Below are 18,110 nucleotides of genomic sequence, written 5' to 3' on the forward strand. Positions count from 1 at the left end.
ATTACAATTGTACAATTTTGTGATTTTTTGTGATAATAATCAAATTTTATCGAAAAATATATTTATCACAAATGTATCATTTTAGAGTTATTGATAAATTTGTTAGGGATATAATAGTTTAGGTTTTTTTATAGCCATTTGCGATTTATTTATCATATATATATATTAGTTTGAGTTTTCATGATAAAAAATTAGTTTGGGGTAAATCTATCACACGTGTACCAATTTAAAGTTTTGAGGGTATTAATTATTTTATCTTTTGCTTCTATTTATTATAATTATAAGCACAAAGAGTTTGGCTAGTGATACCTTGATATTTCTCACAAATCAAATAAAAAAAAGAATTTTGTAATTTTCGATATGCAATTTCTTCATGATACGCATACTCGATAGTTTTCACATGATGTTTTCCAACGACACAAATGGATTTGGCAAAAATATCGAAAACTCATGAGTTTCTACTCCATGACCAATTACATACCTCTTTGAATTAAAGTTTGCATCCTCACTTTGAACGAAAATATACATCTATTTACAATTTTCACGTTCCTTTTTGAAAGTACCCCACTCATTTCTTGTATCTATCGAAACACAACAGTAAACAATAAAATCTCGCCGCTTCCTCAACCACCACAAATAGTCGCCTCCAGCATTAACACCAAATGACTTGCCATTGCCTTCACTTCGATAGCTAAAGAGCCTGTTTGGTAATATTTGTGCGAACAACCGATTTTTTTTTTTTTTTCAGAAACAAAAAAAGAACAGAAGTTCGTTTGATAAAGTTTTATTTCTAGAAACAAAATCCATTTTTTTATTCCGGAAAATAGATTTGGAACATAATCAATAACTAAAAAAAGTTACTTTTTGTTCTAAAAAATTAATTTCTAGAATAAGTCTATTTTTTTTTCTTTTCTCTTCGCTTTTCTTCCTTTTGGCCAGTCACCGACCTCGATCATGGTTCACAATCGACCAAATGAAGGCTAGTGACCTTCCTTGAGTGTCGCTGACCCTTAATGATGCCAAGCCTCGGTATGGCCGGGTGAGGCTATTTGGCAAGGCCGAGCCTCGCCAGTAGATGAGTGAGCTCGACCTCACCAGATCTACCCAAGGCTCAACCTCACCAACCGATGCAAGGCTAGGCCTCGTCAGGCCACCGTGAGGCTTAGCCTTGTAGGTGGCCAGTGAGCCTTCGGTGAGCTCGCCCACCTTGCCCGGTTAGTTGCTAATCACTCTTGTGACCAAAGAATTGGCGACAAAAGAAGGAGGAAGAAGAAGAGAAAATAAAAAAGAGAAAAATAAGCAAAACATGATAAAAGTATTAAAAAATTAATAGAAATTTTTTTTTAAAGAATTCTACCAAACATATTTCTATTTCAGGAATAGAAATTTTGAATAGTTATTAAATGTTTTCAAAATTCAAATTTTGTCCCAGAACAAAAAAAAAAAATATTTATGAGCAAAAATTGTTCCAAAGTAGATTTTGGTAAGATTGCGAATGGTTACCAAACATGCCTAAGCTGTCGATTGAGGAAACTTTACAACTTGTAATGCACTAATTTCTTGTGTTTTGAATAACTTATCCTTTTTAAGAATTATTTCGTATGAGATGTGTTTAGCCAATGTTCTTAAGTACTTACTAGCATGTGAATTCATAATAAGAACTGCTTTCCTGATAAAATAAAGTGACAAAAGCCAACATACATCAATTTTTCTTAATTACATCGTCCCTATAATCTGCATAGCGAGGCGGCTTATCATCCCTCCAGACGAATCTAGCCAGTTTACAGAGCTACATAAGATAAAGTTAGTTAGGCCATTTGCATTATCGAGTCGCGGCGTGTGTTGGTAAGTTAGGGTCAAGACAAATTGGAGATTGTTAGTTCCCGTAAAACATGGTTATAGGCAGTGTTTGGAGGCGATTTTGCTACTTGGGAGCGGGGACTAGAAGGGTCTACACGAGTTATCTTGTACGCTTTTGAAAGATTCTTCGAGAAAAAACATTGACCCAAGAAAAGTAACGGAATCTAAGGAGATGTGGTGCTTGGTGGGGACTTAGGGTGAATAGCAATTGTTATTTCAAAAGCTGAAAATCCATGTGATGAACGCATGAGGTTGGCACAGTTGATTTTTAGAAGTTGTATGTTTAAATCTTATCCATTGTGTGCAAATTGCTCACAACTATTTGTATAGGTCAAAAGTTTCAATTTAAGGGCTGGTGCCTCCATCTAATAAAGAAATATAGAAAAAGGAAATCCCCATTATATGTTGTTGTTAAATTACATATAATAATCGCAGAGCACTGCGACCCATTGATGAGGGCCGGCTAATTTGCCATATAATCACAAATTCAAGCATATCATGAACAAATATTGTATCTGCTTATATCTTGGGCGTTTGTTGTCTTGTATGAAAAAACTTCGTGACTTTTAGCACGTGTAGTGAAGTTGAAATAACGGGTTCATTAATTTCAAATTTTAGGATTACTTGTAGTATGCGTAATTATGCTCAAATTGATTGTTCGACAGAGACTAAAGAGCATGAGACTCTCGTGTGATGACATCAAGAAAGGGTTAGCTGCGCCAATCGATCATTTCTGTCCTTTTACTTAGAGAAAAACGACTACAGATAAAGATTTGCATGATGAAAATCAAAATCAATTGTAAAAGATATAGGAACTCCCATAACACAAGGAACACGACACACATTTGTAATTAGTCTTTACGACCCACCAACCTTTCAACGCTTGGCAGATAGGCCTCCAACAAGTGGGAGCATCAATTTGACCTAATTCACATAAAATAATGTCGGGTCATGTGCAATCCTCTGACGTTAGCCTTTGGCACGATAATCTCCATTTGTCCCGACTTCTAATTATGCAGCGGACCGAATATTCGTTTTTTTGCTTTAGTCTAGAGGTTGTTCTTTTCGATCTACTAGCTCAATCTTAATTTTAATCTTAATCATAAAATTCGAATTGATTTTTGACCCAAAATAAATGTGGAAAATCGAGTCCAAGTGGCTGCACGAAAAGTGCTAATGAGTTCTTTCTTTGCAATAAGAAAGGTGGTTGGGTATCAAATTGGTATCAAAACCTTATTCTGCATGCGTCCTATTGCTACAAGACGGGTTTGGATCAAGGCCACAAGTTTCAATATTCTAAAGTCTCAAGACCCTCGCGATATCTCCCAAGTACACCCGGTAAGCATTCTGTTCCTTGAATATTTATGAAATCTGGTATGTCAAGATCAAATCAAATGGGGGCGGTAGAGATATAGATTAATAACTTGGTTATCACCATGCTTAAGGATTCTTGACATTCTCTAATTATCAAGATTTCTATTCTTATAATTCTAATTATTAAGAGATCTCACATTAATTCCACATCCCAAATAGTTTTAAACACGCCTAAGATTTAAATACTCCAAAATAACCCTCATTAGGACCTCATTAATGGTAAGATTGATGGAAAGAGCAAAAACATACCTTAAATATAGATCAATCGATCTAATGATTTTCATCGACCTTTCCTAAATTGTCGTTTCTTCTTTTGTCGTGTACAAGTTACCCTTATATGAGAATCATCTAAGATTCGGGTATTTTATAAGTTTAGTCGTCAGGATTCTAATTTAAAAGAATATAACTAAAGTACATTTAGTTTTTAATGTCTCTCTAAGGTTCAATGTCTAACAACTCTATGTAATTATAATTATTTAGTTTAATTTTTCTAGAGGAATTCTTTGGTTAAAGTTGTGAACTCTTTATTATAAATTTGTACATAAGATACCTCAATTGACAAAGATTACCAACAAGGTCAAACCCTTCACAAAATCCATTATAGAAATATGCTTTAGCACCGTAACTGTAAGTAAAGTGGAAGAGAGGAATGAAGTTTGTATGAAAACAATGGAAAATAACATGAGGTGGTGGAATAAAAGGTTTGTTTTGATTGGTATGGACATTTTTGTATTTTTATGACAATACATGGCTTCTGCGTCTGCATCTGCGTCTTCAATGAATAGCAACTTTTACTCTTTCCATTTGTGATTTTGATTAAATGGTTCTCTTAATATTATTTTCGTCAACTCAATACATTAGTGAATGTTACAGCCATTTAGAGTGTGAAAATAGCGTGAACCTTATTACAGTTATCATGGTTAATTATCATGAAATTTATATCATCATGAAAAAGAAATTATTATTTTGACAATTACAGTTATCGTAAATATCTTGATAATTTTTCCTATCATGACTATCAAAATAATAAAACTAGTGCAATGTGAGATCTCTGCTCTAAAACTCATGATCTGAGTCATATAATCTGATTTGATTTAACAAATTTCAGAAGGAAAATATAAGAATCTATATACGAAAATCAAATATGATATATAAAACACAAATGATTTGAAAGCGTTAAAAAAGGAGTGAAAATATTTCATATAAAGTTTTTAAAAAAAAAAATATTCCATGAGAATAGTAAAGTGATCGAGGTAATTCAACCAACTAGTTGAGGTGAATCTCTTGACTCTCTTCTAATCGAATAATATATTGGCTAGCCTCTTAATTTAGTCAAAGTCTATTCAATCTCTAAATAAGGAAAAATCATTTGACATCCAATTTCTCCTAAGAGAATAGTTGGTATGCGTTTAGAATTCCTTAGGGCAATTATGTGTCCCTCTTGGCCAGGACCTTTCGGAAGCGAAGTCCTAATCGGCCAGGCTGTTGAGCTCCGACAGCAGCAGCCTGCCTGGCCAAATAAGTCTCGGAGTGTGCTTCCGAGCAGCGGCATCGAGCAGAGGACGGGCCGACACAACTCCGGCCGGCACAACGAAAGTAGGAGCTGAAGCAGGGGACGATGAACAAGGGATTGAAGGAAAAAGGGAGCGACATCAGGAGGCTAAGGACATTCAGAGACGAGATGACAAGCGCCTAAGGAAGAAATCTTTATCGCCGGGTCTCTTTGAGCTCACTCGAGCTCGATGAATAAAGGTTTACTCGAATCTTTTAATAAAAAAGGTTGGAATGAGTTTATCACAGTAGAGTCCATCTGAAAAATGGTCCATGGTGAACTCATCTTTAACCCATTAGTAAATCAATTCAAAACCCCAAAAAAGAAAAAGAAAAAGAAAAAAAAGAGAAACGGAGAATTAGAAGTTTCCGCTTTCCACCGCCCCTTGCCATATGTCTCCACCACTGACACCATCGCCGGTGATTTTTTTCTGGGTCGGCCGTGGCTCGTCCTCGCTATCATCGAGCCTAAGCTCAGCCGGTGCGCTCGAGTGCTAGATCCCAGATCTGAGCCCGAGCAACCCCTAGATCCAACATAGATGGCTCTACTTGACCTCGAATGTTGGCCGATTTGTGTCAAGAGAGCTAGACAATGGTTGGGTCTGTCATGCAAGATGGTTGGTAATGATTATATTGCAGCATTAGCGATTTTCAGTGGAAATTTACCATACTGAAATTTCATACAAAAGTTTAAAATTAAATGGATAAAATTTTTAAAAAAAATTATGACTAAACTGATATTCATATAATATTTTTAAGACTAATTGTTTTGTGGAAAATGCGAAATTTCTAAAAACTATATTCTAGAAGTTATTTTCCAAGAAAATGATAATATTTTTTGATGTTTGCCGAAATCTAAAAAAAAATTAGAAATTATTTTCAAAATAACAATATTTGTTGACGTTTGGCTAAAATTTGAAATGAATTAGAAATTATTTTTAGTTATTTGGTATGAAAACTTTAATTTGATTTTTCTAGGGAAAATTACCAAAAAATTATGTTTACTTATTTATTTATTCTTTTTTCCTTCTTTTCTATTTATTATTATGATTTCTTTTATATTCCCTTTTTTTCCTTATTTCTCAAAAGGTCACCTACAAAGGCAATTAATCGTAGGTAAGGGACAAGCTCGCCCAAGGCCAGCAATGCTTAGGCGAGACCTCATCTTGCCAAATTTATGAGCTTGAGGCCTTGCCAAAGTAGTGAGGTTGAAGGTCGAAGCTCAAGCATTGAAGCTTGAAGCTTGAGGCCTTGTTAGATCGACGAGCTTTTGAGCTCGCCTATCTAGTGAGGTTGAGCCTTGTTGGCCTCAGGCAAGGTTAGGGTGAGACTCATCAGCCTTGGGCACGCTTGTCCCTCGCTATAGTTGTTGCCATGGTTAGTGACTGGTTGAGGAAGGAAAAAAAAGGAAAAAAGAAAAGAAAATTATATAAAGAGAAGAGGAAGGCGAAGAAGTGCACGGAGGAGAATCTGGGTCTAGGCAAAAAAAGAAGAAGAGGGAAAATAATTTAATCTTTTTGAAAAGATGAAATTATCTCCCCAATTTTTAAGGTAATTTTTCCCATTGTCCAAGAACATTTTCCTTGATTATTTTATTTATTGTGAACCAAATGCCAAAATCCGATTTTTTTTTTTTTTGAGAATTATTTTCTTGGAACAAGTGGAGCTTTGAATAATTTTTTTTCCAAGATGTAACGGGGAGAAGCACCGAGACTGGATAGATTCACTTTGCCTTTTCTCAAGACAAATTGGGATGTCATATGAGGAGAGTTGTTGAAGATCGTTCACAATTTTCCATGCAAATGCGACGACGGCCTCCCATTTACATGCAAAAGATAAGCCTACTCGAGAGAATACTATTGATAAATTTGGGAATGGTTTGTCTGATTGAAAAAGATCTATTGGACGCCACCGGCATCGATCTCAAGATGATGAAACGTGACATTGGAAGTTCTTCCTCGTGGATCTGCCGTTTCTCATTTGCTTATGAGTTTTTCTAGTGGGTTAGGCACATCATTCGGTGAAGCGTCTTGTCAAAGGGGCTACGCTGGCATGTAAACACGTTGTTTCAGCGGAACCCGCCGAACGCGTCACATCAATTGCTTTGGACTTAAATTGGGATAGTTAGACACGATTATTTTGTTGCGATATTTAACAGTGTATTTAATAACCTTTCTATTTTCAGAAATAATTTTATTTAGATTTTTTTATCATTTGAAATAATTTTTGAGTAAAAGAAGGTGTTTGGTAACTATACAAAATTTTAATTTTCGAAATAGAAAAAGAATGGAAATGCGTTTTATATGACTTATAATTTTTTTGTATTGTATAATTTCTTTTAATTTTTTACTAATTTTTTTCTTTTTCTTTTTTCTCTCCTTTTCTTCCTCCTCTAATTGGTCACCGAGTGGCAATGACCAGTTGTGGGCAGCAGTCGACGATCAGTAGCGGACCAATTAGAATAGGAAGAGGAAGAACAAAAAGAAAAAGACAAAAAAGAAAATGACTTATTTCACAAATTATTCCCAAAAAAAAAAAAACAAATCTTTTTATTCTTGATTTTATTCCAAATCCATTCTTCGGTTATTTTTCTATTCCAGAAAATAGAAAAATGAATTGATATTATCATATAGATTTCTATTTTTCTTTTTGTATTCTAAGAAACAAAAGAACAGAAAAATATAGAGATACAAACGTTAACAAACGGACTAAAATGCAGCTAAATCGTTACAAGGAGAGAGTAAATAAATGCGGAGCCGTTGGGTTTGGGCATGAGCTCGGTCCATTAAGGACCACGGGCCTGGTACGGGCCCAAGAGTGCCGGGCTTTGGTCCAATCAAAAGCCCAAAAGATAGTACCGATAGGGGAGATCCATCGGCCATCCTCCGCCCTTGATCGCAAAGAAACCCACGAGATCCGAAGGCCGAGATGCCGCTGCTGCACGCGCGCGCGCGCTCCACACGATCTTGCCCTCCCAAAGCGAGAGGTCATACCGTCGCCTCATTTTATCAGGACTCGGTGGTTTCAATTTGCAACGGTCGCTACGTGGTGGTGGTGCTCTTCCGCCACCGTACGGACATGGCCTCGCTCTCTCTCTCCGGCGCGCCGCCGTGCCTCCGCTTCGGTCCGCCGCCGTCATCTCTTCGTCAGGTACTCCTCCCTTGTTCTTCATCCCCTCCTATGTTGACCTGCGCATGTCGTGGTTCAGTGTTTTTTAGCCGTTTTTTGTGGGGGATGATTTGATGCGATGGAGGAAATGGAGCGGAGGGGAGGAGGTTCTGATCGTTTCGGGTTGGAGGATTAGGGCTTTTGACGCGTAGTGTGATTAGTTTCCACTTCGGTTCTCGATCGAACTGTGCGATGAGGAGAAGCTACTTCTCAGCTGGAGGACTCTTTTGTTTGATTTCTGGTCAATGTGCTTTGACGTCTTACAGGCTCGACCGCCTAGAAATGCACGCGGCTGGTGTTTGGATATGGGGAAATTCAGGCCGTGCTCCAGAAGGAGGTATTAATCTGTCTGTTTCGGGGGTTGCTGGCAGTCGTGTTTTCTGTTGTTTCGGCGATGCTGTGGCATGACAATGATCGAGCTTGTGCATGCGATGCGATGCAGGCTCTTTTCTCTGTCTCTGTCTCTGTCTCTGTCTCTATCTCTCTCTGGTTTGCGCAATTCTGTAAGACTTTAGGATCCTGTAATTAGTCCTGATTTCTAATTTGCTCATTTTTAGTTTCTCTATAAATGAGTCATAACTGAATTTTGAAAGACATTCGTATTAGAGCCTGCCCTGTTTGTTATCTTTGTTGGTCATCTGACCTGTTCTCTTTATTCTTAAATTCAATGTAAGGCTTCTGACCCTGAGCAAAGAACATGCGGATGTATTATTCAATTGGGCCCCTTTGTTTGTGCTTCTGTATAGATCCTCCCAAAGTTGTCACGTGGTGGTTTTAACAGAATTGTGCCAAAGATGTATTGATGATAATTGGATGAAATGGTTTCTTTGACCTTAATCTTCTCCCTGTCCAACTTGAACTCATAATTCTAAATTTTTGTTTAGGATTTTCCTTTAAGGGATTGCTCATATACTTTATAAGACTGCTCAATGTTGGACAAGCAGTATTCCACCGTCTTTTTTTAGTATTTGCTAAATGCCTTTTATAGTTTTCGTAATGCATAGTTCCCAACTCATAGTTTTGGTCTTTAGGCCTGCATGTGTTTAAATGCGGTGGGCATCTATGCATTATGCGGTTCTCATCATCTTTTTATATCTGAGAAGAATAATAATAGAGTGGCACATTTGGGTCTAATAATACAGGAGAACTTTGATATGTGCAGTCAGTAACGATGCAGAAGAAGCTTTCAAAAAGACAGTAGAAATTGACAGGTTGATAGATCTGCTGAGGCATGCAAACCCACAGGAGGTGAGTGGATGATGCCTTGCTTTTCTCTCCTAATTAGTAATTGGATTGGGTAAAAACTTTTCATTTAGGTAAGAAGTCATTGTATTCACATTGAGAGAGAGAGAGAGAGAGAGAGAGAGAGATGATGATGATGATATTGATACGACTGGTCAATAACTTTGAATGTAAATATACTTTCCTCCTGACTTTGCTTTTCAATCTTCATGCAGGTTCAGCAAATTGTTGGGGAGAACATCCTGGCCTTTAATGAGGGATTCTGGATTAGACTTGCTGCAAGAACCGATACCTGCAAGTCAGATGATGATAAAGCATGGTTCTTGGACTTGTTTGATTCTACTGTCTTAATTTTTCCTTTGTTAAATCAGTCCTTAGTATTTGTTGAGAAATGGTTTTGACATCATTTCATATCTATGCAGAAAGATTATGAGGAATTGGCTCTATCTGTGATGAGCATAGTGGACCGCCTTGTCCATAAAACTAATGTATCTTCCTCCCCTTCATTTACATGCACAAGCACATGGAAGATTCACCTTTAACACCCTTGGCTTGTCTATTGAGGGTCTTTGTTTTGTTTGTTATTGCACCTTATCTTTTATGCTTGCTTCTGCAGGAAAAGATAGAATCTTCGACTGATGTTCTCAAGGGAATTTTAAAGCCTGTTGTTGATGAAAAGGAAGAGATTTCCTGGCCTCCTAGAGACCCTGAGGTTCTTAAAGCAATGGAGGAAGTATGTGTTTATAATATTTTCTGAGTTGTTGCTTTGCTGTGGCAGTTTTAGTGCACATAAATGATCTAGACTACATTTGTAACTCATCGTTCCATGCATACAACAAAAGCTGAGCCTCATCCCAGTGAATGGAGTCAGCTCATTTTCTATACACAATGAGGATAAATTTGATTTTGTCTATTGTTCATCAGCCAGTCGCATGATTTATTTAGGATCTGTCAGGGGCTTCTACTTTTAAGTTGGTGATTAATTTGCGGAACTCGCACTTTAACTATAATTAAGCTTCAAATATTGAAGAACATTCAATTTGTAAATATTATAGTATAGAATTGTATATAATCTTCATAATATCACCACACATGGGAGGAAATTCGCTGGGAAAAGTTAGAAGTAGCTGAAAATGGCCAGTAAACATGGCCTTTACCTTGCCTTCCGTTTTTCATCAATCTCTTGACCTCCTTATAGAGTAAGAGAATTGAATTCTGGTCATGATTCATTGCTTCTCTGTGCATGAAGATATTTTTTTTCTTCTGAAGGTGAATTGTTTCTCCGGGAGCTTCATTATCATGTCATCCTATCTCATCATTGCACTCATAAGACACTTCGTGGTTTATGTTGTGATTATATGTATTGAGTAGAGTAGATTTTTCCTAGGAAGTAATGCAAATGGAGCAAGAAGGTCAACTAGATGAGGGATTCCTCTCTGAAGTTAATGCACAGTTAAGACAAGTAAGTCTCTTTGCTACTTCTATGACATCTGCTTGAAGATATTTTGGTTATAGTTGCTGTTCCTGATTATGATCTTTCGTTTATCCATTTACTCAACTATTGCTAGTTCTTCTCCTGATCATCGTCTGTCTTTTGTGGTTGATATTGATTTCTTCATTCCATGATGGCAACTCAACTCAAATGTGAGGTAGAGTGAGAAAATACGCTTGTATATATTTTCGAGGGTTGACATTTCAATTTCATCATTTATTGTTTGTGCTGATAAAATTTCATACAATGAAGATATATTTGATAATACCATCTCTGTTTTGTTTCCTTTGCAAGCAAAACTGCATGTTAATGCCAATTTCTCTTCCATGAATTTTTTTATGCATATTATTAGGTTTTTATATCTACACCATGTGCAGGCAAAAGAAGATGTAGACAAGCCCGGGCTTGTGGCTATGCTACAGAAAGTCTTGCAACTTTATGCTTCCAGAGTTCTCTCTAAGCGCAGTTATGCCAAGAGAGGTGAGTAATAGTGATCAAGTTGATAATTATTATGTTAACCTTGAAGGAGGTAGGCTATCTGAAAGGTTATAACATCAACTTCTTTTGGTGTTGACTCTCGATTAGATCTATATTTACATTCAAAGTCCAAAATCATAGAGGTAGATGTTTTGAGGAAATATTGATGTTTCAATTAGTGAGGCAATTAGTTGGGGAGACTGGGAATTTTAGACATACAATATTTGTCTCTTTTTCTGGTTCTCCATGCTCCTTCAGGATCTTTTCATATTTCTCTGACATGCCTCTAATGGGACTGATATGAAGTTGACTTTGTGATATGAACGAATTGCAGGAAATGAAGTGTTGAAGGCAGAGGAGTTCCTGGAGGTCCTTATAAAAGGTGGTTTTCACATGAATTTACTTATGTTCAGTGCTTTATTTCTGTAAATTTGCCGACTTGACTGTAATGTGTCTTCATAAAGGCGTAAGCTTACTCAATTTTTCAGTTCTTACTTGGTTACGTTTTTTCTGTGGCCGAATTATATGATATGTTTAAAGTCATGCACAATGAGATCAATCTAGGCGCAGAAAAGGTCATATAAGTTATGGTCAGAAACCTGAGCTTACCTCATACAGGCTGCAAGCCTGGTTTGAGTTTGAGGATCCTCCTTCATCTCTTTTGTCTACAAAAAAAGGTCATGCCATGTTGGGGATACGTTGTAAGCTAGCTACCTAACTGTTCAAGTTGAGTGTACCTTCTAGAATTTGTTGCAACTCCACGGACACCAGGTCCGTCTTACAAAATGTCTGATTTGAAGATGAAAACGTTGTTTCTTTTATCTTGGTAATAGTAGCTATTAAATGCAATAGTTTCATTATCTGGAGTGCATGTGATTTTCTTATTTTTTCTATGGACAGACTGGCTATACTGGGCCAAGTTTGATTGGTTAATGAGATTTAAGGGTGATTGTTGGTAAATTGATTTTTCTACGTTCAAAGCCAAGTAACAACCTATGTAAGTTGACTGTTAAGTCCTAATTTGCCTCTAGATTATTTAAAATGTGGGTTGGATGATGATGAATTTTTTGCCTTTTGGCTTTGTAAGAATTTTATGGCTGACCTCTGGTACAAGCAGTTCTGAATTTAGAGAAAGCTTGTGAAGTACACTGTTGCGGTATTGCTGTCTGGTGTTCTTCAACTATATACGTTTTGGGTCAATGAGCTGATGATTTTTTTTGTACATTCTTGCTTTGGTGCCTCAAAAATGGATGGCTCATTGAAACAGCTCCAGAGGAAGAATGGAATAAGCTATTGCTTGATGGCATGACAGTTGGTAAAGGTGATGTTTCACCAGAAGATTTATATGCAGTCATAAAGAAGCGGATAGAGCGGACTTTGATCCGAACAGTAAGTCCATTTCTTGACGTTGCCTGCCACGTATTGATGAGTCATATTTTTGTGTCACTTCTCTAGCTAGCTCTTTGATATCGCTGACATTCCATTTTCCTCTCTTACCAGGAAGGAGGTTCTTACCAGCAGAGGGTCCTCACGGAGTATCTAAAAGGCATCCAATCAAGAGCAGAGGAGATCGTACAAGTATTACAAGGAAGAATTAAATAGTTCATGTGCAGTATATATAGGTTTCTTGGGCGGTGCATCATCCGCACATGAGCATAGCTAGTCCTTGGTTCCACACAAGAAAGAAGAGTACAGCAATTCAGAGCACTCTTATTTCCTACGACGTTTCATTCACGCTCGAAAATCTGTGTGGAGCAGCCCGATTCATTTCAGATGAGAAAGTTGTGCCCTGCAGTTGCTCTTAATGGAGATTTAACTTCATTGTTTATTCACATCCATTAACTTGTAAAATATATGGAGCAGTCTCATGAAAAGCTTCGCCGAGTGAAAACTAACGATGCAGATATGTCATGGGTTCTGTGAAACTTTTCGATGAGGCAGAGCCATCACAAACTGCACAGCAAAGTTGTTTCAAATGGAAAATTTGTTTGATGCAGGTCTTATGATTGAGAAGAGAGGGAGTGGATAGAGAGCTTGTTTAGCCAAATGGTGTCCTTACACCTTGCTTACGAGAACCGCAGTTCCGGATTATAATTTCAAAGACCTGAGCGTAAATTCCGCTAAAGCTCGGTTAATCATGAGTCAAAATTTACCCTTCGAACTCCATAAGCAGCAGAGCCATGGAGACTCGAGTACGAGTACAAAAATCAACAAAAAGTTCCAACAAACTGTTACTCAACTCAGTTAATCCATCTGGCAGTAAGCACCGAGATCTCCTATGAGATTATTAACGAGATTTTGTTCCTCAACATAACTGAACACTCAAATCTAACTTTCACAAAAGAACAGTTACCTTAATAACACTATCAGTAGAAAGAGAACCTTTGAGAAATCTTTCGGAAATAGTTTAGGGTAATGTCGAGTCATGAACTGCCATCGTGGGATGGTTCTCAAGCAAAAACTTCTTGTGGGTGCCAATGATCGAACCACAAAAGATGTCATACGGCCATTGCCACTCTAGAATCCTCCTTACCTTTTAAAAATTCTCTTCAAACATAAGTGCCATTGCTTCAACCTTCAAACAGAGCCCAAATGCTCCGCATCGCCTCTCTCTCTCTCTCCCACTCTCTATCTCTAGAAGCCACCCTTTCTAGATATTTCCAGAAGATAAAGCTACCAACTTGAGCAAGGTGGCAAGTTGACAACTAAGATCCCTGTGGAGATTTCCTCCACCGACCTAGTATTAGTATAAATAGGCAGACCCTCTTACCATTTGTTTCAAGTAGAGCGAAGGGAACATCTGGTGGGAGCATCGAAAGAGTAGGTCTCCTCGTGTGAGGAGTGTGAAAGTGAGGTGTGTGGGAGTGACGTGAGAAACTTACGAGTAGGTGAGTGTATAATAAGTGTGTATATTCGCAATAGAGATTTTATAGACATAGTGAAGGTATTTTTCAATTGCTATTTGAGGTAGAGCAAGTATAAGGTTCATTCAATAGTTGTATCAGAGCAAGCGATCTCAGACCATGAACCTAGCGATAAGGAGTCATGGTACGTGACGGTAGTGGTCCAAATCATTGTACTAAGCAAGCATTCATGAACCAAAGTATGTTGGAATCCTATCTGTGCATAGTCAGATATTGTGATCGGTTGGTCAGGGATAGTGCTGGACATTCTAAGCAAGCCAGGATGACGGATGTTTAGAGGTTGATTAGTGGCGTTGAGAAGCACAACGGCTCTAATCATAATCGTTAGAGAATCCACATGCAATTTTACCTACAAGATTTATGGGATATCATTGGCGACATAGATCTTAACCCAACATGGTGAAATTGCCTGTAGATTCTCCAATAATAATGATTAGAGTCATTGTGCTTCTTGATGCTATTAACCAAGCTCAAAACATCCGTCATCCTAGCTTGCTCATAATGCCCAGCACTCTACCAAGTAAGCTTGGTCCCCGACCAACCAATCATAGTCTTTGATTGTGCATTGACACCCGAACCATTGTTATCGTATACAACGACTCTTGATTATTGGGTTCCCAGTTCTTGATGACCTACTCTCATACCACTTGTTAAGTGAGTCCTCTACTTGCCATTCATCAAAATAGCAATTGAAAAATACCTTCAATACTTTTGTAACATATTAATTGTAAAATACATGGTTATTTACAGTCACTCAGTCACTGACAAGTTTCACATTCCACAGTTATCACTCGTACACACCTCACTTTGATATACATGGACTCTCTTACATTGCTCACACCATATATATGTGACACTCTACTTATTATTAATGGGAAGACGATCTGCCTATTTACACTAATGCTAGGTCGGTAAGGGCCTGCATGGTTGCACCCTATTTATGTTCCCGGAACAGAAATTTCTGTTTTTCTGTTCACAGGGAACAAAAAGGAACAAACGCGTTTGTGTGCGTTTCTGTTTCTTTTTTTGTTCTTTTCTTTTTTTCTTATTTTTGTTCTTCTTTCTTTTGGCCGGTCGCCGGCCTCGGCCATGGCCGGCGACCGGCCGACGAGGGCCGGCGGCCTCGCCCGGCCACGGCGAGGCTCGCCGGCCCCGTCGAGGCCGACGCTCGCCGTCCCCGGCGAGGCCGAGGCTCGCCGTAGCCGGGCGAGGGTCGGCCTTGCGCCGGCCCGGGCGAGCTCGATCTCGCCCAGTTCGGCGAGGCCGAGCTCGCCCGGCGGCCGGCGAGCCTCGGCCTCGCCGCCGCGGTGGCCCGGCGAGGCCGCGCCTCGCCCGCCGCTAGGCGAGCTCGGCCCTCGCCGGCCGGTCGCCGGCCAAGGCACTCGGCCGGCGACCGGCCAAAAGAAGAAAAAAATGAAAAAGAAAAAAGAAAAAAAGAAAAAAAGAAAAAAATAGAAAAAATAAAAGAAATAAAAAAATTATCCAAATTTACCAAACATGTTTCTGTTTATTTTTTATTCCCGGAACAAGTTTACCAAACGCGTATTTTTGTTCAAAAATTGTTCCCCGGAACAGAAATATTTTTTTCTATTTCTGTTCCCTGGAACAATTTTTAAATAGAAACACAACCAAACGCGCCCTAAGTCTCCACACCTCTCATCAAGTTCTCAACTTGCCAGCTTGATTAACCTAGAGAAGGTGGCTTCTCGAGAGAGAGTCTCCGGAGAAAGGGAGAAAAACCTGGAGAGAGGAGAGGAGAGAACAATCTGGAGAAAAGGAGAGAGAAAAGCAATGTGACCTCTTCAATACTCTCCCTCACTTCGGTTAAAAGTTCAAGTTTACTGTTTTCTCAAGTAGGAAACCGGGACTGGCACGACGAACCGTCATCCCAGCCACGGTCTTTTTCCTCACGGCTTTAAAACGCGTTACACAAGTTAGAGAGACCAAGCCTTATAAACTAACCAAGACCTCCCTCTCTAGGCGATGTGGGACAAGAGATGAGGCTGTTACAAAACCCTTCTTTCCTCTTAATGTTCAGGCTCCATGACAACAGCTTCCGCAAGACACTTCCCAAATCAGCCGGTTGTTTAGAATTCAATCTTTTGGGGAGCGAATGATAATAATTCTTGTCAGAAATTGATTTTTGGTTTATATTTCTCTTATTAAATAAGTTTTTAAGCAGAAATACGCATTTGATAACGATGTAAAATGTATATTCTTGAAATAGAAATTCGTTTAATAACGATACAATTTAGCTAGATGAACAATTCTTTCATAGGATAACCATCCTAAAGTCTCTTTGTGTAGATCTTTTAATCATAAATCTAAGTGGCAATAACTTTAGCAGAACGATTTCTAATGCGCTTATCTATCTTCTAGAACTAATCAAAAGAGGACCTATCTACAAATTAACTGGCAGGGAAAAATCCAGCCTCCGCCTGGGAATCTCTCGTCTCTTTATGGTCTTCATATCGTGGATAATCTTTTAGAAGGAAGCATGCTCCCAAGAACTTGGCCAGCTCTCCAACTTGACGTTCCTTCGTCTTCGAATCAATAATCTCTCGGGCCCAGCTGCCCCTTATCAACCTATTGTTTTCAGTGGGTTCAACAACCTAAGCGGGGTTCCTCTTCAGATTTATCTCACTCTTCCAGAACTCCAAATCTTGGTGGTAATCAGCTATCCGGGCCGGTCCCCAGCTCTATGACAGACGCTGCCAAACTCATGGAAATAAACGGTGTCCTCAAAACTAATTCATGGTCAATACCACCAAAATTGGGAAGCCCTACAGAGCTTGCAGCTTCTAAGTTTCCGTTAAACCTTCTAGGAATAGAAATAGGTGATGATCCGATCTTCCTCGTGTTGGGAAATATGGCTTTGAATTGGGTAGAACAATGAAGTCGGATCTTTAAAGTAATCAAATCGGACTTTGAGGCATGATATCATTTTCTTTAATGATTTATTTATCTCACAAGGTTGCTAATGGTTACTAGCAAATATCCTCAATGATACAACAAAGTCTCAAAAATAAGAATATTAGATAACAATTCTAGTATTTCTTCAAGTTCTCTCTAGGAAGCCTTTCTAGTATTTCTCAAGGTTTTTTCTAGGAAGATGGCTGTAGTTTTTTTTAGAAAGAAGGCTCGTAAAGATAAAAATGATCACACACATGTTCTTCCAAAAACTGATATATATATATAATAGTCTTAAAATATAAACAAACGTGTCATTTTGAAAATTGCCCAGATGAATAAAGACGTTCATTCGAAAGAAGTTGAAAAAACGAAAAAGATAACCCTTCGGGAAAAGTTGCAAACTGAATGAATATTTTTTTCCAAAAGTTGTCCTGAAAAGACACAAACAAAAATTTGGAATAATTAAATAATTATTTTAAAATAAAAACATTTAAAAAATAATAATTTCCTAAAATTCTAAAAGACAAAAAAACCTTTGAATTAATAAGATAACCATAAGAAAAATAAATAAATAACAAAGGGATTAATGCTAATTAAAATGCGATCTAGCCCACACACAATCATTCATTTAGCTATACAAAAGAGCCTCTCAAATGGGTAGATGTCAATATCGATGTGGCTGCAGCGTTGAACTAATCTCCACCGCCAGTGCCACGTGACAAGAGCATACTGAGACTCGAGGATACTGGTAAATCTCTCCTGTCAAGAGCCTCTCAAATGCAGACCAGCTTAGTTACGTTGCTCCAGGTAATATTAACAGCTTTCTCTGCTTTTATTGTCGAAATATGAACATCATCCTCCTATTCCAGTATTTGGTACACTCTGTTTGCTTCCCATAATCGTATAATGCATGTACTGTTTAACAAATGGAAAATGTACCCAAGAAAAAGGAGGAAAAAAGAAATACAAAACACAAGTAGATTTGCTCAATAGATCTGGTGAAAAAGAAAGATGGAAATCTCTACTTTACAGAAGAGGAATTGACTAGTTTTAGGACTAACGTATATTGCAGAATATGGTCTATCTGAAGAAGCATCAACCGGAGGCGA

General features: G+C 38.1%; 1 protein-coding gene across 2 annotated transcripts; it reads left to right on the forward strand.

Moving 5' to 3' along the window:
• The first annotated feature begins 7,793 nt into the window (after positions 1-7,793).
• On the forward strand, positions 7,794-13,038 carry LOC120286023. Of its 2 annotated transcripts, none has more exons than XM_039311258.1 (11): positions 7,794-7,935; positions 8,220-8,290; positions 9,096-9,201; positions 9,411-9,509; positions 9,618-9,683; positions 9,812-9,928; positions 10,583-10,657; positions 11,065-11,167; positions 11,499-11,546; positions 12,432-12,553; positions 12,665-13,038. In XM_039311258.1, exons 1-11 carry the CDS (start codon positions 7,864-7,866, stop codon positions 12,764-12,766), a joined length of 981 nt encoding a protein of 326 aa, XP_039167192.1. In that variant the 5' UTR covers positions 7,794-7,863; the 3' UTR covers positions 12,767-13,038. The 2 variants fall into 2 exon arrangements, with proteins under 2 accessions (XP_039167192.1, XP_039167193.1); XM_039311259.1 differs by having other exon boundaries at positions 7,803-7,935; positions 9,116-9,201.
• Positions 13,039-18,110: the final 5,072 nt, after the last annotated feature.

Source organism: Eucalyptus grandis, chromosome 4, assembly GCF_016545825.1.
Source record: "Eucalyptus grandis isolate ANBG69807.140 chromosome 4, ASM1654582v1, whole genome shotgun sequence".
NCBI lineage: Eukaryota > Viridiplantae > Streptophyta > Magnoliopsida > Myrtales > Myrtaceae > Eucalyptus > Eucalyptus grandis.